At 41.8% G+C, this 18,792-nt stretch overlaps 1 protein-coding gene across 6 annotated transcripts in view; it reads left to right on the forward strand.

Annotated features, from left to right (window-relative positions):
• The window catches only part of tpd52l1 (tpd52 like 1), a 29,054-nt gene extending 11,125 nt beyond the window's left edge, over positions 1-17,929 (forward strand). For 5 of the 6 annotated variants that reach the window (XM_033648876.2, XM_078173728.1, XM_078173729.1 and 2 more), the window contains 5 exons: positions 3,086-3,204; positions 3,318-3,466; positions 6,764-6,865; positions 12,232-12,292; positions 15,542-17,929. In XM_033648876.2, coding sequence (XP_033504767.2) covers positions 3,086-3,204; positions 3,318-3,466; positions 6,764-6,865; positions 12,232-12,292; positions 15,542-15,661 — 551 coding nt within the window. In that variant the 3' untranslated portion in view covers positions 15,662-17,929. Of the gene's footprint in view, positions 1-3,085; positions 3,205-3,317; positions 3,467-6,763; positions 6,866-9,188; positions 9,204-11,529; positions 11,569-12,231; positions 12,293-15,541 lie in introns of all 6 variants that reach the window. The other variant, XM_033648874.2, reaches the window with a different exon arrangement.
• Positions 17,930-18,792: the final 863 nt, after the last annotated feature.

Genomic DNA, 18,792 nt, shown 5'->3' on the forward strand with positions numbered 1-18,792 from the left:
TGTTTTTTTTCTTAAATGCGCATGTCGTGGTGTAGTTTAGCATCCAGAGTGTGTGGGTAATTATGTGTACAATCAGTGCTGTTTCCAGAAGTAGACCTAAATAGAGTGTTAAAGTGTATAATGAAGTGTTTCTGTGAGAGACAGAAGTGAATATCTTCTAAAGACTTCTTTTCTAAATCTGTAAAAGAAGGCATTTCTAATATAAAACTGTCATGCAGATTTTCTGAAGTCAGCAATATTCATTAATTTTGGGAATATTTTGTGTAGATATGTATTCATGCCTGTGATTTTAAAAGGGTTTTTTTGGAATATAATGAAAAACACAATTTGTTTAATTTTGGTTCCACCAAAATCCAATATTGCAGCTTTTAAAGTCAATCTGTTCTCAGAATCAGCATCTTGTTTGTTTGTGTCTGTGGGAGTCTGTAGTGTCCGTCAGCAAGATAATCCTCATCAGTTAATCCAGATTAGAGCTCTCCAGCCTGCCGCCACAGATTACATAACTGTGAGACAGAGACAGACAGACAGACAGACAGACAGACATGTGACTCAGACATAGGGGCTGTCACACAAACAACAAAAGGCAAAGGGACAGATACGTTCTTTTAGAAATATCTTTAGTAGATCTAAACATCTGACGTGTCCACAGAACAGTTCTTCAGGAGATCTCTGATAATGCATTTAATGTAGAAGAAAGTTAAAAAGCTGGGGTAGGCAGAAATACGGAAAAGGCAGAATTTGAAAATACACCCTCCTCCTCCTCCTCTCTGTCCTTAAGCCCCTCCCACCAGATGACCACTAGCCTATGCACACGCTTAATACAGTAACGTTTCTCATACATTGATTTTCTTAATCTTATTTCATTATACAGTTGCATACAGCTCATTTGCTCACCCTGCCCTTTCCTTGCTCTCCCTTTCCTGTTTATCAAACCATTAATGAGACAAGAATCAGATAGCTAGCCACCCTGCAGCGAGCAAACTCTCCCTGCTGCTGTGGACGACTTTCCCGAGAGAAGAGCAGGCAGCAGCTCATGAGATGGACCTTCAGTAGCTGTAGTGGCTCAAATTTGAACAGCACAAACCCCCAGTGCTGAGTGTCACAGCAGACTGGTGACCAGCAGCAGTGCCAGGTCTAATCTGTGTAACAACAGCAACAGAAAGTTTGCTGATCTGGGGGGAGCCGCTCTGGAATGGAGCCCAGAGAGTCAGCGGCTGCAGCAACTGCGCAAACCCCCAGCTCCGGGGGAACTGGGGGTTTGCGCAGTTGCTGCAGCCGCTGACTCTCTGGGCTCCATTCCAGAGCTGCTGCCCGCCTTCTTCCCAGTGAAGTGGATTGTACAGCAGTGGGGAGCGAGGCGGAGGACACACTGTAATTCGAGCCTCTCACTAACGTTAGCTACATATATCTTAATTTAAAGCAGCAGCCGTGAGCTAAACATTTTCTCTCCATCTCTGAAATGCTTTGCTGCTACTGACACGTGTTTTATTTTGTTCATTGTTATGCCGGGTTCACACTACATGACATTTTTGTCACTGTGTCAGATTACGTAATTGTGGAGTCATAAAATTGTGCTGTGACTTGGCCGCCAGACTTGACACACTACACGATGGTACACACCAGTTATCCCCGGCCGTCTTTCATGACGTGTGTGATTTCATCAGGTTATTCTTGTCTTGTTTTTATAATTATTACTATTATTTCAGTCACTGTGGCTGTTCACGTGTCAGCCGCAATGTTATTGTAGTAACGTATAAAGCGCCACCAGATGTCAGCAGTGACATTTGAAGTACCGCATGTAAAAATGCCATTCACTGATTCCTCCACAACAAATTCCTGCAAATGTTTCACAATAAAAGCCTTTTTAGAAAATGAAGGGATTCTCTCAACTGACATTTTAAGGGTCTTTTAATTTTAAACAGATTTAGGAAGTGTTGAGTTAGAAATGACGGCGTGATGCATTAACTTTATCAAGGCAAACAGGAGTTAATTAAATATGAAAATATAAAAATACAAAGGGAATAATGAACAACAGCCTGTTTATAATGTAGTCTGTTTCAAATGAAGCTGGTAGCCTCTGCAGTAAATTTGTGAATTATATCCCTTTACATCCTCCATTATGAGGAGTATCAGGTTGCTATAGTGCCTCTGTTGTGGTAACGTTGGACGAAGTATGTAAAAAGGCTGGGGTGTTGTTGCTGCACACTTGTCTATGGCAGCAGACAGCTCGGTGTTTCTATTGGTCAAAGTGACGGCTGCGACGGGCGCAGTCGTGAACGACAAAAAGAAAATCAAACATGCTAGTCTCTCTGTCAGAATGTTGTGCGGTGACCCAGACATGGTTGTCGTCTACTATGACACACTGCACGAGATGAAACAATGGATTATCGCGTATGACACTCATTGTCATTCACGATCTGAGTCGGCACAGTACGACGCCGCGTCAGGCTATAATCAGGCTGAAAACGTATAGTGTGAACTTGGCATTAGACTCTCTTTTTTTGATAAGTCTGTCTTCTTGTTAAGCGTTTCTTTGCAGTGCAGGGAGTTGCTTCCAATGTTGGAATGACAACTTTCTCTGCAGCATTCTCCGCCGTTGTATCAGGCTGAAGGGACGTGCATCTGCATTTATAGAACAGCCAATAGGAATGTCCTCTCACTGAAATGACCTGTGATTGGCCAAAGTCCAGGCTAGATTTTCTAAAGGCTGAAAACAGAGCCAGGAGAAGGTGTACAAGTCCAGATTTCTCTCAGACCACTTAAAAGACAATATGCTCAAAGTTTATTGTGGGATTTTTGCCCAGTGACGCCAAAATGAAACTGCCTACCCCAGCTTTAATCTCTTTACCAACACCAATAAAAATTACCCTGGACACTTTTGTTCAAAGCAGCTCACAGTAAGAGTATTGATAGGAACAAGAGCTTGTCAAAAGTCATGACAAATTAATGTGTTTGATTCCAGGAGCAGATGCATATTTTTTTTTTTTGCTATAAATGATGAGATATCAGAAACAGAACTTTATTTACAGGTCACACAGAAGTGTAAATATAGTGTGAACATTTAACGTGTGTGTGTATCATTCAGGGTTCCTGGACTCTGAGCCACTGAGGGAGGCTGACGAAGATATGGCATCAGAAGTCAACTTAAACAACTCCAGCTTGACGGAAGAGGAGAGAGAGGAGATTCAGCAAGAGCTAATTAAAGTATGTTCTCACACACACACACACACACACATGTTCTAAAGCTTAGACAGAACAAGAAGTGTTGATGGTATGACAGTAGTTAAGTAGCTCTTTGTCTTTTTGTGTTTGTGTAGCTGGAGGAGGAGATCAGCACGTTGAAGCAGGTTCTGTCATCCAAAGAGAAGCATTACGCCGAGCTCAAACAGAAACTGGGTATGACCTCTCTGAGCGAGCTCAGAAACAACTTCAGCAAAGGCTGGCACGACATGCAGACATCCACAGCGTAAGTTAATGTGTACGTGTATCTGTGAGACAGCTCAGGGAGAAAGAAAGACATTTGATGGAGTTAAAGATAAGGTGTGATAAAGTGTTTGTGTCCTCAGCACAGGACAGAATGGCTTTTCTGTTTGCTGTCAACATAGATGATCTTTACAGGACTCACACACACACACATGTGAACACACACACAAAGAGCAGGTGGTTCTGTTTTTTAACATCTAGTAGCACCACTCAATGAACGAAGTGTGTTATAAACACAGATATCAGAAACCCAATTAAAAAGACATAATCCTGCTCCGAGCTGCACCGCATTTGTTATCTTTGTCACGCTCACTGCAACAGACATCATAAACCTGATTAGGAAACCCATCACAAGGCTGTCGTTGACCTCATGACACATCTGAACATGTCCTGATGATTGTACTGTATAACCAGCAGTGAAAAACATCTGTAACAAGGACAGTTTCTGTATTTTTAAGTGTGCAAAGAAATAATCAAATTTCCTCATTAGACCGTCAGCTACGAGCTCTTACCCAGACACCAAGAGACAGAGAAGAGCAAGGCGATATTCTCCAGAGGCCTCGCTTCTTATCCTGTTACACTTCAACCTGAAGATCACTTTACACACACAGTTGCCATCCTCATCTATAATGAACCAGTGTGGCAGCAGCAGTGTAACATCCCAGAGAAGCAGGGCAACACAGATGTGTGGAAGTTCATGCCAGTGTAAACAAAAGGGTTGTGTCAAGTCAAGGGAATTTTATTTTTATTGCCCAGTATCATAAATGACAGTTTGCCTCAGGGGGCTTGATAATCTGTAAAGCATACAACAACCTCTGTCCTTTATTTGACCCTCGAAGGGGAAGAGGAAAAACTCCCCCCAGAAAAAATTGCTAGAAACCTCAGGAAGAGCAACTGAGGAAGGATACCTGTCCCTTGATGGACAGATGTGCAATAGATGTCACGTGTGCAGAACAGACCAACATAAAGTAACAATTTAGAATATCCAAATGACAAACTGGTTCATAGAATGTGAACATTTATGAAAAAGACAGATCCAAGAGGATGCCAGGCAGCTTCCAGGTGTCGGCAAACAGGCTAAGTCTGAGCTATACAACCTCCTCCACCATGTAACCTGGAAAGAGGACAGGCTACACAAACACACTGGAGCAAAACAGAAAAACAATATCTGTATCCAGTATCAACATTTGTTGTGAAAATTTAAAAAATCAGGCTGCTGGAGGGGTTGTGGGAGTTCATCCATCCAGTCTACATGTGTTTTGTGGACTTGGAGAAGACTTACGACGACGTCCCTTGTGGAGTCTTGTGGGAGGTACAACAGGACTACGGGGTACGCTGCTAAGAGACATCCAGTCTCTGTATGACCAAAGTGAGAGCTGTGTCTGCATACTCGGCGTAAATCAAACACCTTCTCAGTGGGTGTTCCCCTCCGCCAGGGTTGTCCCTCGTCACCTATCCTGTTTGTGATTTTCAAGGACAGAATCTTGAGGCGCAGCCGGGGGGAAGAAGGGGTCCAGCTTGGGGACCTCAGAATTCCCTCTCTGCTTTTTGCAGATGATGTGGTTCTGCTGGTTACATCACACCATGACCTCCAGCAGGCACTGGCGCGTTTTGCAGCCATGGTTCTCTGCTGGAAACCGGTGGGAGCTCGGAGTAGAGCTGCTGCTCCTTTGCTTCGAATGGGTTCAGTTGAGGTGGTTCGGGCATCTGATCAGGATCCTCCTGGGCGCCTCCCATTAGAGGTGTTCCAGGCACGTCCCACTGGTAGGAGGCCCCGGGGCAGAACCAGAACACGCTGGAGGGATTAGACATGTAACCTGGGAAGGCCTTGGGGTCCCCCAGGAGGAGCTGGAAAGCGTTGCTGGGGAGAGGGATGTCTGGGGTGCTTTGCTTGGCCTGCTGCCCTTGTTACCTGGCCCGCATAAGCCGATGAAGATGGATGGATTAAAAAATAAATAGCTATTGAGATAAAGGTGTTTCAGCTCTGAGACCCTCCTCATTTGATGAACAGGAATGGGCCAAGATTTGTGGTAACTCTCGAACAATGTCTCAGAGACTCAGCTACTTGTTGGGGGTGTTGTATGGATGAAGGTGCACTGATACATGTGCTATGGTCATAGTCTAATATTAATCAGTGTTGGGTGAAGATTCACTGTTACATTGTCAATGTCATGAAAAGGCAATGTATATTAGGAGACTGTAATGTGTTGTCTGCTGTTCCCCAACCACTGAAATAGTGAACGGCATATCATTCTCAAGAACTGAAAGAATCAAGTCAAGTCAGGATTTATTTCTAGAGCACGTTTAAAACGACGGCAGTCGACCAAAGTGCTGCACATTGGGGGTACAGAGTTAAAACAACATCAATAACAAAAATAAAATAGATGTAGAAAACAACGATAAAAAGACAGAGCAAACAGTGCAAACATTAAAATAGCAATTTAAAAAAAACAAAACAACAACAACAACTTGAGATCATCGTGCTCAGGCTGAATGATACGCCAGGTGGAATAGAAAGGTTTTTAGGGAGGATTTAAAAGTCTCAAGGGACTGGGACGATCGAATGTGAAGGGGGAGGCTGTTCCAGAGCCTGGGGGCAGCCGCTGCAAAGGCTCTGTCACCTCGAGACTTTAGTCTGGTTTTTGGCACCACCAACAGTAGTTGGTCCGAACACCTTAAGGTTCTGGTTGGGGTGTGGCGCAAAAGGAGCTCAGAGAGGTACAGAGGGGCCAGACCGTTGAGGGCTTTAAAAACAATTAAAAGGAGTTTAAAATCAATACGAAAATGGACCGGGAGCCAGTGGAGAATCCTGGAGAACCTTCTTCTCAAGAATGAGTGACTGAATTAGGCAAAGTAGCAGCATATGAAAGGATGTTGTAGAGGATGCAGGACAGAAGAGAACAATGTCTCTTGACGTGGGGCATGTATATGGACACTATATATGTACCAGTGTAAAGAAGAGACATACTGATTGTGATGTATAGGTTTGAGATATGATGGGCATAGGCATATTTTCCCCCAATTTCAACCTTCAACCTTACTCACGGAATTGTATTCATTATGCCCTGTCACACCTCTCTTATAGTAGTATATCCATGATTTGCGAGCCACTCTGTAGGTAGGTTGACCCTTCTAAATGATGTATGTGTTTATGTTTACATGTTTGCCTCCATCAGACAGTATGCATCTGTACACATTTTTATGAATACTGTATTAAGTTCAGTGCATGTATGCGTGTATAAAATAGACATATTTTGAATGCATCTTCTTTATGTCTCAGTTATAAGAAGACATCAGAGACGCTGTCCACAGCAGGACAGAAGACCTCAGCCGCCTTCAGCACACTGGGCAGCGCCATCACCAGGAAGCTCGGGGATATGAGGTACACAATGATGTCATATCCTCATTATTTAGGATAAGATAATATATCATGCAAACAGTGTGGACACAAATCACCCACTGAATTTGGTTGCTCTGTGGACAGTTGCTTCTCTTTGTGACGTGAGTCAGGAAATGTGTCTTTAGCAGCCACAACTGTGTCTCACCCATCATAAAGCTCCATCATCAACACATTTACATATCCAGACTACCCATTTACAACACTTTTATCCAATTCCCAGACTCATTTATTTGCTCTATCTGTCCCTGTCCCCCTCTCTGAGTTTTGGCTCTGTGCTCCATCAGCTCAGAGGAAATTGAGATTATGTAATTCCACATTAAGCTGCTTTCTGTGGGAGCTGAAGGGCCAGAGGCGAAGTCTGTGCTCCTCCGTCACTTTCTTCCTCTTCCTCCGTGTCTTCGCCTCCCTGTCGCTGTGTGCTGCTCCGTTTGAGACACTGCAAGTCAACACAACACAAAGTCTGTGAGGCAGCCTGCATTGTTCTGTGTGAAATAAATAGAGCGCTTGTGTGTGTGATGACAAGAGAGAGCTGGAGAATGTGGGCCTGTGTGACTTCATGTATGTGCAGAGGAAAGCACAAGAAGCTGTTTAAGGTCAGTGAACAAAGCTGATTGGAGGGACAGGGACATGTCAACAAACAGTGTATGTTGGTGCATGTAAGCAGAAAGAGTTCAGTGTAAGTCAGTTACAGACATTTAAATGAAACTCATTTGGATTTTCTCTGCTCTTCATTTGCAACTTTGATACTATCTTTGGCATCGTAAGAAAGCACATGAGCACCATATTTCCCATGGAGACTGTGATGTGTTGACAGTGGCTGTACTGTAAAGACAAATGGAGTATTGTTAGTTGTGTGTAACTGCAGCTCATTGTGTGTTTGTGGAAGTGCAGAAATAAAACATTATCTTTGGTTATTGCAGCATGGTTGGTCTAGAGTTTCTGTTCCCTCGGAGGTATGTCTTTGTGCTTTATGGCTCATGGTGTGCACAGGTTTTGGTTTGGTTTTTATGTTTTGCTGTGGACGTTTGAAGTGTGTTCTTGCATGTCATTTTGTCGTATCAAATATTTAACCAACTTCAAACTGAAGTTTAATTCTCAGTGGATACAGCATATCATGATTTGCGTATGTATCTTTATCTATCCAACCATTTATCTAAATATTTGTGATTTTTGTGCAGTTAAAAATCCAGTTTTTCACAGTGTGAACAGTGTTTCTCTTCCAACTGCTTTACAACTAACTCTGAGTCTTTGTTCTTGTATCTGCTGTGTGTGTCTGTGTGATCACATAGATATTTGTTTTGTATACAAAATGTTCGGTAATCATTGACTCTAGTTGATTCAAAGCTTAATTTGTGCCGGATCTTGCTGGAACACGATCCGGGACCACCCAGATCAGGACCAGCACCTGTTAGATTCAACTGAACCTCCTGTGTCACCATCAAAAACTGTTTATAATTTCTGTGAAGTATTGTTTGCCAATTTTGGATGCATTTTAAATCAGGTTTGTTTTTAGAAAAGAGAGAGGTCAGTCACTTAGGTCAGGAAGTTTTCTGCATTTGAGCTACTGCAATCTGCATTAGGAAGCCCTTGGCAACAAGAGGTGTTGTTGAGGGTGCAGGAGCTGCAGGTTTTTGGTAAAATAAAAAAAAAAGGTAAAATGTTTCACTACATGTCATGAAATGAAGCATTGTGGTGCTTCAGAGATGCCCCGGACTATAGATCATATTCCAGATGTAAGAGAACATGTTTGATCACATCATCATTTTTATATTCTTTTAAGTAAAAATGAAACGCAAAAATTACCAATCCTACTAACATCGTGACTCATATCATAACCGCAGTGTCTGTCACAATAATCGCAGTATGATTTTTTTTATCTGCATTTTATGCAGGTGCACGGCACATAGAGTTGTTTAGTTTGAGCACAGCAGCACCCAGGTGTTGACTGTGCTCCAGGCGCTTTGCTGTAGATGCGATCTGTGACCCTTTCCTCCTCCCGACCTGTCGGATCCGCAGCCTGTCTGTTCCAGCACCTCCTGATTTACAAATTAAGCACTGCATTGATTTAGGTTTCCTTTATCTGTGTCTTTGTGTGTTCAGGATGTTCAACCTCAGTAGAACATTTCCTTTTGTTAGCACGTCTGTACACGTCATATAATCCAGTTCCCCAGGTGTCTGCAGTGAAGTTGTTCATTAGTTTAGCTTTCATAGTGAAATGTTTTTTATTAGTAGTATAAATGTTCTACACGGCCTGTCTGTCACAGTATCATAAAAATGTTTCCCATCTTCCTCCACGCTTCCCAAGGTCCAACTCTATAGGGTAAGAACCACACAGCTGATTACGGGCCTTTTCCAAACACATTCCTACACCCTGTCCCTACCCACTTTCACTTTGTGTCCATGTTCACACGGACATTAAGTGCCTTCCCAAACCAACTAGTGAGGAGTGGAAGTGAGTCAAAAAACCCTCCGATAGCGAGGCTGCACCGATGCCGACTTACTGACCATGTGCAACGCTGTATTGTGTTCTTCATGGAAGATGCTCTGTACAAATAAAGTTCCGTGACTACCCTTCCAAACGTAACCTTCTCAAACGTAAGTTAGACATTTGTAGGCCTATTGTCATACAAACGTTAACATCTTAAAGGTTACATTGTATTTAGGATGAAATATCCTTCTCTTGTCTCTAGAAAACAGTCACGTTCTTTTGACTGTAGTGCTGAATATTTACAAGAACTGTTACAAAATCCAAGCAACTTACAAACATCAAGTTATTTCTTTTAATGATAAAAACACAATATCCAAAAATGAAAGTAAACAATATCAGCACACACAGATTAAATATAAGTGCTACAAATACATTTTTACTTTCCTCCGTGGTTATGAGAAATTACAACAGTTCCTCTTCCTCTGCAGTAGAGAAGGAAGTTTGTCCCAAAGCTTACGGCTGTGTTTATCCCCCCACACCTTAATAAAGGAGCTTCATCCAGCTGTATGGTGACTACAAACAGAGTTACACTCAGCGATGGAGTGGGAGTGGGTAGGGTCTGGTTTTGGAAAGGCCCCATGTCACATAATGACGACTCCACTCGACTGGACTCACTTCCTGGAACTTTTCGTTTCGGTTTTCTACTGACAAAATTTGTGGATAGCACCTGGTACTTTTTTTTTTAGTATCGCCTCGTTTGAAGGTCTAAGCAAGATGAGCTGATTCTAGAAGGTAAAGTTGAAACACTGCAGACCACTGATTGGTCAGACAGAACTGTCATGAGCATGACGCAGGACATCCTGAACAAACCGCCTTTTTTAAATAGCAAAGCTCCCGTCAATGGCAACCACAATGTTCTGTTCACTCAACCCAGATTTTTTAAAACTACACTATACAGTCGATGAAGTGCAGACGTTCTTCTGTGTGGTTGCCGATAAAAGGATTGAGAGTGTTGCGTTGAAGACTATGTCTTACATACGTTTCACACGGCGTCGCCATTGCAGTCTGTGGCCCCGATCACACAGAAAGCTTTTTTGCTGGTGCACTCTGAACTCCTCGATTTGAAAAAACACCCCATGTCATCTCTTTTGTCGTAATCTTTTTCCCATTGTCCAGTCGGATGATTTCAGAGGTGGGCCTTCTGTGGTGGTCACAACAACAAGTTTACAGTTGGTAAACAATGGAGGAGAAACTGGTGGTAGTGGGTGCTGGATACCCAGAGCTATACGGCCCAATGATAGACAGCAGGTTGTCAAACTGCCCCTGAGGCATCCTTAAATATGCCTGGAAACATCCATCATGGAGGTGAAGCTCCTGGACCAACTGGAGGTACTCCCCATGATCCACCCTCTTTTTTAGGATCTCATGTACCCACACAGATCTCTGTTTATCTGCTGACAGCCTCTCACCCTCAACCAGAGCTTGCAACCTGCGTAACGCTCTCTGTGTGATCGGGGCCTGAGGCATTAATATCTAAAGCTTCTGGTACCAAAAGTGAGTCGAGTGGAGACGAAGCATGGAGTAAAAATGAGGCATTAGCTGTTCCTCACTCACTCAGTCGACCTCAGTCAGATCGGCTGATAGCACTGACGACTGGGTACAGTGTTAAACTCAGACAAGTAGGCTGAGTCTGGTTGAGTAAATGCTGCTGCCGTGCTGGACTGCAGTCCTCAGTCAGTCTCTTGTCTCAGCTCAGGATCAAATCGAATTGATTATTGTGCCAAAACAACTTGTCTCAAGGAGTCATGTGAACGCGTCTTGAACTTTCCCAGTTGCAGGAATGTGCTAAAGCTAAACCAGTGCAGGCTGAAACTGATGTAACAACATGACGGCTTCTTTAACTTTGACCATTTTGACATTAATATTCAGTCACAGCCCTTTATGATGTCATACCGGAGATGTAAATATCCTTTTGTCTGAGTCGAGGTTGAAAATGTTACCTACTCTGTTTCTCTCCCAGTAGAACCATCAGCTTTCCTGCTAAACCAGTGCATATTTTTCAGACTGACCCTTTCCTCCCTGTTCTGAATAATGAGCACAATGTCACAAGAGAAACACCAAAACAGTGATTTCTGCAGAAGCTAACTTTGGCTTTGTGTTTGTGTGTGTAACCTGTGCTAATGATTAACTCCTCTCTCACCACGCTCTCTGGGAACAGCTACTCTATCAGACACTCTATGAGCATGCCCACCATGAGGTAAACACTGTGCCTGCTTGCTTTTGTCTCTTTAATGTGCCGCTTCCACATTTATTTAGTGATACTGAGGTGAAGGAACCTGGAAAAATAAAATACCAGAGAAGTTTTCACATGGTATTTACACCTGCTCTCACCTCATACTGTTGTCTTCAGTTCTCTTTAACACCTCTACAAAATACTGATATTTATTAAGTGGCTTTGTTGAACACTCATTTCTTAATTACAGCATTTTATAATGTGTTATTTATGAATAGCAGACTTGGTACAAGAGTTTTGATCACAGACGCTTAGCAGAAGCATTTAAATCAATATTTTGTGCCAAATTATTGATTCATCAGTAGCAGCTGTTTTATTTGCACACTTTTATTTTATTTATTTGCATAAGACGTTACTTCATGTACAAAATACAAAGTAGATGCAATGCATACAGGTTTCTAGCCATGGCTAATTTGCAGCCCCTGTCCCTGTTTAGGCTTTGAGATTTAAAACAGTGAGTGTAAGATTACTGAGCATGGACCCACTCACTGTACATTATCCCTTACATAGAAAATGCATCCCAAAGTTTTTATCCCAAATATCCAGAAATACCATTTTAGATTTCAGCAGATTTTTCATGCAGTTTTTTATTGATTTATAAATTAAAATGTCTTTATTTCTTTACAGAAACTCTCCGAGCTTCAAATCTTTTGAAGAGAAAGTCGAGACTACAGTGTCCACAATTAAGGTAAACAGTGTGTGTGAGAGAGAGAGAGAGAGTTTGCATTATTAATCCTCTGAACTCTGAGCAGTTTCAGGGCAGTTTTGGTCCCGTGACATTTAACTCACTGTGGTCTTGTTTTTCATTGTAATCTAAAAGTCCTGCACCTCAATGGAAACAGCACAATCATGGCGAGGAACAGGGAGAACTCAAATGTGTCCTCTGTGCAGTATAACAGTTATGATGCCTTAAATTATACAATAAAAAATGCAGGTTGGGTTTTTTCCAAGTTCCCACAAGTGTCATCAATATTTGGGGAAAAAGGGGGGGGGATCCACATGCAGTACATGTTTAACTATTTACATATTTACAACCTCTCTGGTCCTCTGTGTGACTGTTGGTCTCAGGCGAGTCACTCATGGCTTCCTAGTTGTGCTGAGGATTGCAGAATTAATTAAACGAGACATGAAAAATAAAGTGATTTTGATGGCATATCACTATTTTAAGCCTTGATTTGGTGACATTTCCTCACAGAAGTGTTCGTCCTATGATGTTTTTTGTCAAACTCAACAATAATTTACAGATTCTGACTCTGATAAATGTATAATTTTGGCTATTCATTAGAAGAAAATAAGCCTTTCAAATCTGCCAGCAGGTTGTGGAATACATAAAGTGATTATAGCCCAAAACACAATATGTCTCAACTGTCGCACTTATCTCAAGACATTAAAATATCACGCAGAGTGTATTTTGAAAGCATCAATTCCATATTTTTGTATCTAGTGTCAAAGAAACTTGTTTAATATACTTTAACTGCATGTCATCTGACTGTTTACTGCTGCTGTTGACAGAAACATTGACAGTCACACTGATGAACAGTATGTAAACTATGTGTTGTTCTAATCTATAGTAGGAAGCTGTGTGACAGGAACAGGTCAGGCCTGCTGCCTCTGAACATTTTAACATGCCAGTGAACCAGAGAGAAGTCGACACTATAATCTGGGAAATTGCCAGCTTACACCCCGACTCTTACAGTGAGCCTGTTGGTTATTTTTGTTCACATTGATCCTGATGCAGTCTGAGCAGACGCATACTTCCATCTGTACCTTGTGATAGACACTGTTAAGACCATCATGTGATTTATGATTTAATGCAGCACTGAGGAAAATACATCAGGACTTTCAGTTTAAATGTAATCTCAGGATAACAGGGTCCTTCATAGAAAATCAAACACTTTTTAAAGAGTGGCTTCTGTATTTTTCAACCTGGATTTCTCATGTTTTTGTGTCTAAGTGACTGATAGGAACAACAATTTTTAAAATTGGTCCAGCGTTGAGGGAGAGCGCTGCAGCCAGCAGCTGCGAAACAGGCTGCAGTGTTCACACCGTCAGTTTATGTCCGCTAAAAGTTATTGTTTTTGCCACTGACGGGCTCAGATTATTATTAAAAGTGTCTGACAACATTATGGAAAGATCCATGCAGAGCAGGCCAGCTGTTAGTAAAGACAGGCAAGGGGGACAACTTCTTTAAAAGTGGGCCCATCATCCACGGAGGCGGGGTCCCTATACATTTTTATTCTTCCTCATATAATCCAGTTAATCATATTTCTACATGTATTTTGTATCTACTTGTATCTACTGCTAAGAAGAAATGATGATGATATGCAGAAATATTTAAATACATCATTTTGAAAGATGGCAATGTTCCTTTTTCCCTCGCCAAAATTTAATGTAAATTTGGAGCATTATTTGACCCCCTACTTACAACTAATATACAACTACCCCCGTTTATGTATCTGCCAAAAATATCTTTTTTTTTTAATAGTTTTTTAAATTAATTTATATTTGTGCTGTTTCAACTCATCACGCAGCCCATTCCACACGTCCACCCCACACACTGAAATACACACACTCTTCTTAGTTGTACAGATACATTGTTTTTTAAAATTAAATTCTCCTCTTAAATAATAACCCCCTTCCGTGTCACAAAACATCTGGTTGTTTTTAGCAAATAATTCCTCCATACCATCTTTATTATACATTTAAAACTGACCCCAATACAGCAGGTTTTATTTGGCTAAAATGACTCTGCCTGTCACACCTGCTGCCTCTTCAAACTTTTTGTGCTCGACATTTGGTCGATGCTTCTCTTCTCTTTTCATTTTCTTGTTCTCTCTGTAGCCTGACTTTTACTTTAGGTGCTCCTGATTTTTGGTGAGGCGTTCTGACTCAGCTAATCAGGCAGCAGTCTGCCAGATGTTACTTTTTAAAATGTGTTTTAATGATACAGTTACATTTATTTATCATGTAAATACATGTAACTTGTATTGCCAGTGATTTAAGTCAGCAGGTATATTGTTTTACTTGATCCCATTTAAGGGTGAACCATGGTCCTTTTCATGGGCCCCCCTTTGGCCTTGGGCTGGAGTCATCTGCACCCTTTGACCCTGCCTGACAGTGGGCTTGCTACAGAGACACACCTTTTAAAGAGTAAAATTCTTTTTGTTTAACCAGAAACAGCCCCAAAATCGCCATCGCCAAACCCACCAGACTACATTTAAATAAACATTAATTTTAGCGTGTATAGAGTCAGCAGATATTTACTCTAACTGGGTGAATTAAGGGTTATATTTTGTTTCTGTCGACTTTGAATAAAGAGTTTTTTATACAATGACAAAATAACAGTTTATTTAAATGGAGTCTGGTGGTTTTGGCTATGACTTTGTCGGGGCTGTTTCTGGTTAAACAAAAAGGATCTTACTCTCTAACAACAAAAACAAACATTTTTGATGGATGTAAATTGACGGTGCAAACATTCCCCGAGTGGTTAAATTACAGCCTGTTATGTAGCCGGCTGAAGTGCTCTCACTCAATACTGGACCCATTTCAATAAGTGTTGTTACCATTAGTCACTTAGACACAAACACATGGGAAAATCCAGATTAAAAAATACCAAAATTACCCTTTAAGTTCATGAAACCCTCTCAAAACCACAGGGTGAGGTCACAGATACATACTGAACTGTAGTGGACGATGCTCAAACAAAAGCTGTTTAAACATGTTCCTGAAAAGTTTAAATTTCTGCTGAGTAATCCATCAAAAACATGAAACATCACTCTTATCCTCGTACTGACAGTGTGTGATAGTGGAAGTCTTTGTCCCAGTCTGCCACCTTGAGTCTTTTCCGCAGCACAACAACGATGCACAGAGGGAGAAAGAAACTATCCAGCGCTGATAGCACATTTTATCATGATGCATTTGTCTCTGTTTTCCACAGACGAAGGTTGGCGGCACAGGACCAGGAGGCAGCTTTGAGGACGTCCTCTCCTCCGCAGCACATGCCAGCTCTCAGGACACGCCCACCAACAACCTGACAGACGACCACAACAGGCCGTGATCGAGCTGCATCCACTCTGTGAGGCAGGAGTTAAACCAGGAACTGCTGTGTCACATATTTACTCTCCGACTGAAATATTACCGAATACTTTTATTTGATCACGTGTTGCTTCTGCAGACAATCTTATGTTTGCTTTTCCTAACACTTGGATGGAATTTTCTGCGACCGTTAATGCTTGGACTTGATAGAAAATTGACATAATCTCTCTTTTGGACCAAATTTGCCCCTAAATATTATGAAGCAGCAGTTTACTACCTTTATTTTGAAAGATAGGGACAGCTAATATTAAAAGCAGACATACCTTTGAGTGTGTGTCATAGAACAGCGAGCCTCTCAGATTATTCCACATGGAACTAAAGTGGGTTTAAAGGAAGTATCTGTTGACTACTTCATGACTTTTAACAAGACATCAGAGCTTGTAAATCTTGTTTTAAAACTAGTTTAGACCAGTGATTCAGGACGAGATGAAACCGTTTAAGAACGTTGCAGAGAAAAGTAGCAGCGATCTGAAGTGGGCTTTACAGCTCGTGGATTTAACCAATGAGACGACAAATGTCATCTGCCCTCCAGTGGCCTCCAAACCATGTTAAACCACAGACCGTGATCAGATGGATTTAAGGGGGAAACACAGCAAAGCCTTGGTTATAAAAAAGGAGGATGAGCAGATTACAGGTCAGCTCCAGGAGGCAAACAGAATCAAACCCTCTATTTTCTGGCCTCAATTTCTCCTGTCACTTGAGTTGAGCGTCTCATGGTTTGGCTCGTGAGTCACAAATCACAGCTGGAACTCCTCAGACATAAAACAACAGATTATTGGCTCCTTCTTTTGCCACGTAAATCCGACATTAAATGGAAACAGCCATGTTGGTACAGGATCAAAACTGTACTGTAACTTTCAAACCAAAAACTACACTGAATTTTATCACTAGAAATAAGTGTTTGATAAAAACACACTTTGTGTTACGTTTTCAACCACCTTGTACTTTGTACTAAAACATATAAAAAATGTACATATAACCTGTGTTGATGTGATCGACCCAGATGTCCTGGGTGAAAACATTTGCAAACTTGTGTAAATGATTTTTCACTTAAAGAGAAGATCTTAAGATTTTGTTACAGCACCTAAAAATATCCTGTAGACTGACTTTGCAGATGCAGCCAGTCATGCTAGTCACTGCTGACTGTTGCACACATTTTCTGCTGCTGACAGTCGGAGCCCATCTGAATGCTGGATCATATTTAAGACATGTTTATTTAGTCTGTGCATTCACACTGTGGGATAACGATAGGAAGAAATCAGACAGTGTGTTTGCCATGTGCAGGGAAATACTGAGGAGATGGGAGAGGTTTTCCTTGTAGGCTTTCTCAAAGAATGATCTTCTGACAGTAATCTACTCATTTTAACCAAGAGATCCCTCTCTGGTAGAAAGCCTTTTAAGAAAATGTATCCCAACTGCAAATATAATAAATCAGTCTGGACGATTAAAGCTGGGGTAGGCAATTATATTTTGGCTTAATTGGGCAAACATCCCATAATTGACTAGCATAGCATATTGTAATTTGAGTGGTCTGAGAGAGAACTAGACTTCTGCACCTCCTCTTGTCTCTGTTTCCAGGCTTTCAACGTGATTCGTACCTCTGCGTCTAATAGACACCGTAGCCTACGCCATAGCCTGACGTGCACCTCCCCATAAATGTAACTACACGTTGCAGCGACGCAGACCTCTTGGTTATTTTTGTGGGCTGAAAAATTTCTCTAATTTACGTTATTTACTTTAATTTCACAGATAAGAAACAATAAATTGTGAAGACAATAAAGCCTCTACAAAAATGGCATTTTAAGTCTTGTGTGTGATTCATCCTGGCTTCATTTGAGCAGAGGAAATCTCCGCTCATTGCTAGGCTAATTTATACAATGTAAAATATGCTAATAATGTTAGCATGTTGTATTTGACAGTTGTTTTGTCGGTGAACCTTGTGAGTTGTAATGAAGACAAATTTTATAACGTTACCTTTGTTAAATGTTGCTGTTGTCCCTGGCTTCATATGAGCAGAGGAAAAGTCCACTAGCTGCTAAGCTAATTCATACAATGTAAACATTTGCGTATTGTATTTGTGGGGGAAATGTGTCCAGATAAAGACAAGTGTTTGTCTGTGAATGCTGCGAGTTATAGTGAAGCTGATTTGTGTACTTGTGTTTGAAATTGTCTCTATTAAGCCATGTTTAGCTGATTCAAAACAAACATTAAACTTTACAGCACTTCACAGAAACCTCTACCGCCCACTAGTGTTTTGGAGGTGTAACTGCAGAGTGACACAGACACACCACTGCATAAGTATAGATGCTCTCAATGGCGTAGACCAGGCTACGGTGTAGGCTCTGCTGCACAAGTATAAATCCACCTTTAGAAAATGTAGCCCGTCATTTCAGAGGGGACATTCCTATGTACTGTTCTACCGGTGCAGAGGCACGTGCATGTCCCTTCAGTGAAAGCCTGATTCATTCTCAGAGAATCCTGCAGAGAAAGGTGCTATTTTAGCGTTGGCAGCACCTGCCTCACTCCAAAGAAACCCAAAAAAAGGAAGACGGACTTATCAAAACCAGAATGTAAAAAGGGCTCTGACAATAAACTGGATTTAACACGTGTCAATATCAGTGTTTAGAGAAAGTTAAGCCTTCTACTAACCGGAGCTAAAGGCTCACGACTGCAGCCTCAAGTTCACGTTTGTGTAGTAAACTTTAGCTAGAGCCTCGAATCACAATGTGTCCTCCACCTCACCCCGCCACGACAAACCACCTCCCCAGAGGGAGAGGGGGCAGCAGCTCCAGAAACGGACCCTCAGTCAGTGGCCACAGCAACCCAAATCCAGCCAGGGCAAACGCCAACTCCAGGGGACGGGACAGCAAACTTTCTGTTGCTGCCCTTACACAGATTAGATCTGGTGCTGCTGCTGGCCCCCAGCCCGCTGTAACAACTGGCGTTTGGGGGTTTGCACTGGCTCACGCACAGTCTTACAACTGTTGTCCACTCTCCTACCGTGGTAGCAGAAAGCCAATTTTCGTCTCATTTGTGCACTAAGCTGCATGCAACACTACATTGTGACAAGAATAAATCAATGTATGGGAAACA

This window comes from Epinephelus lanceolatus, chromosome 13 (genome assembly GCF_041903045.1).
Source record: "Epinephelus lanceolatus isolate andai-2023 chromosome 13, ASM4190304v1, whole genome shotgun sequence".
In the NCBI taxonomy this organism is placed as follows: Eukaryota; Metazoa; Chordata; class Actinopteri; order Perciformes; family Serranidae; genus Epinephelus; species Epinephelus lanceolatus.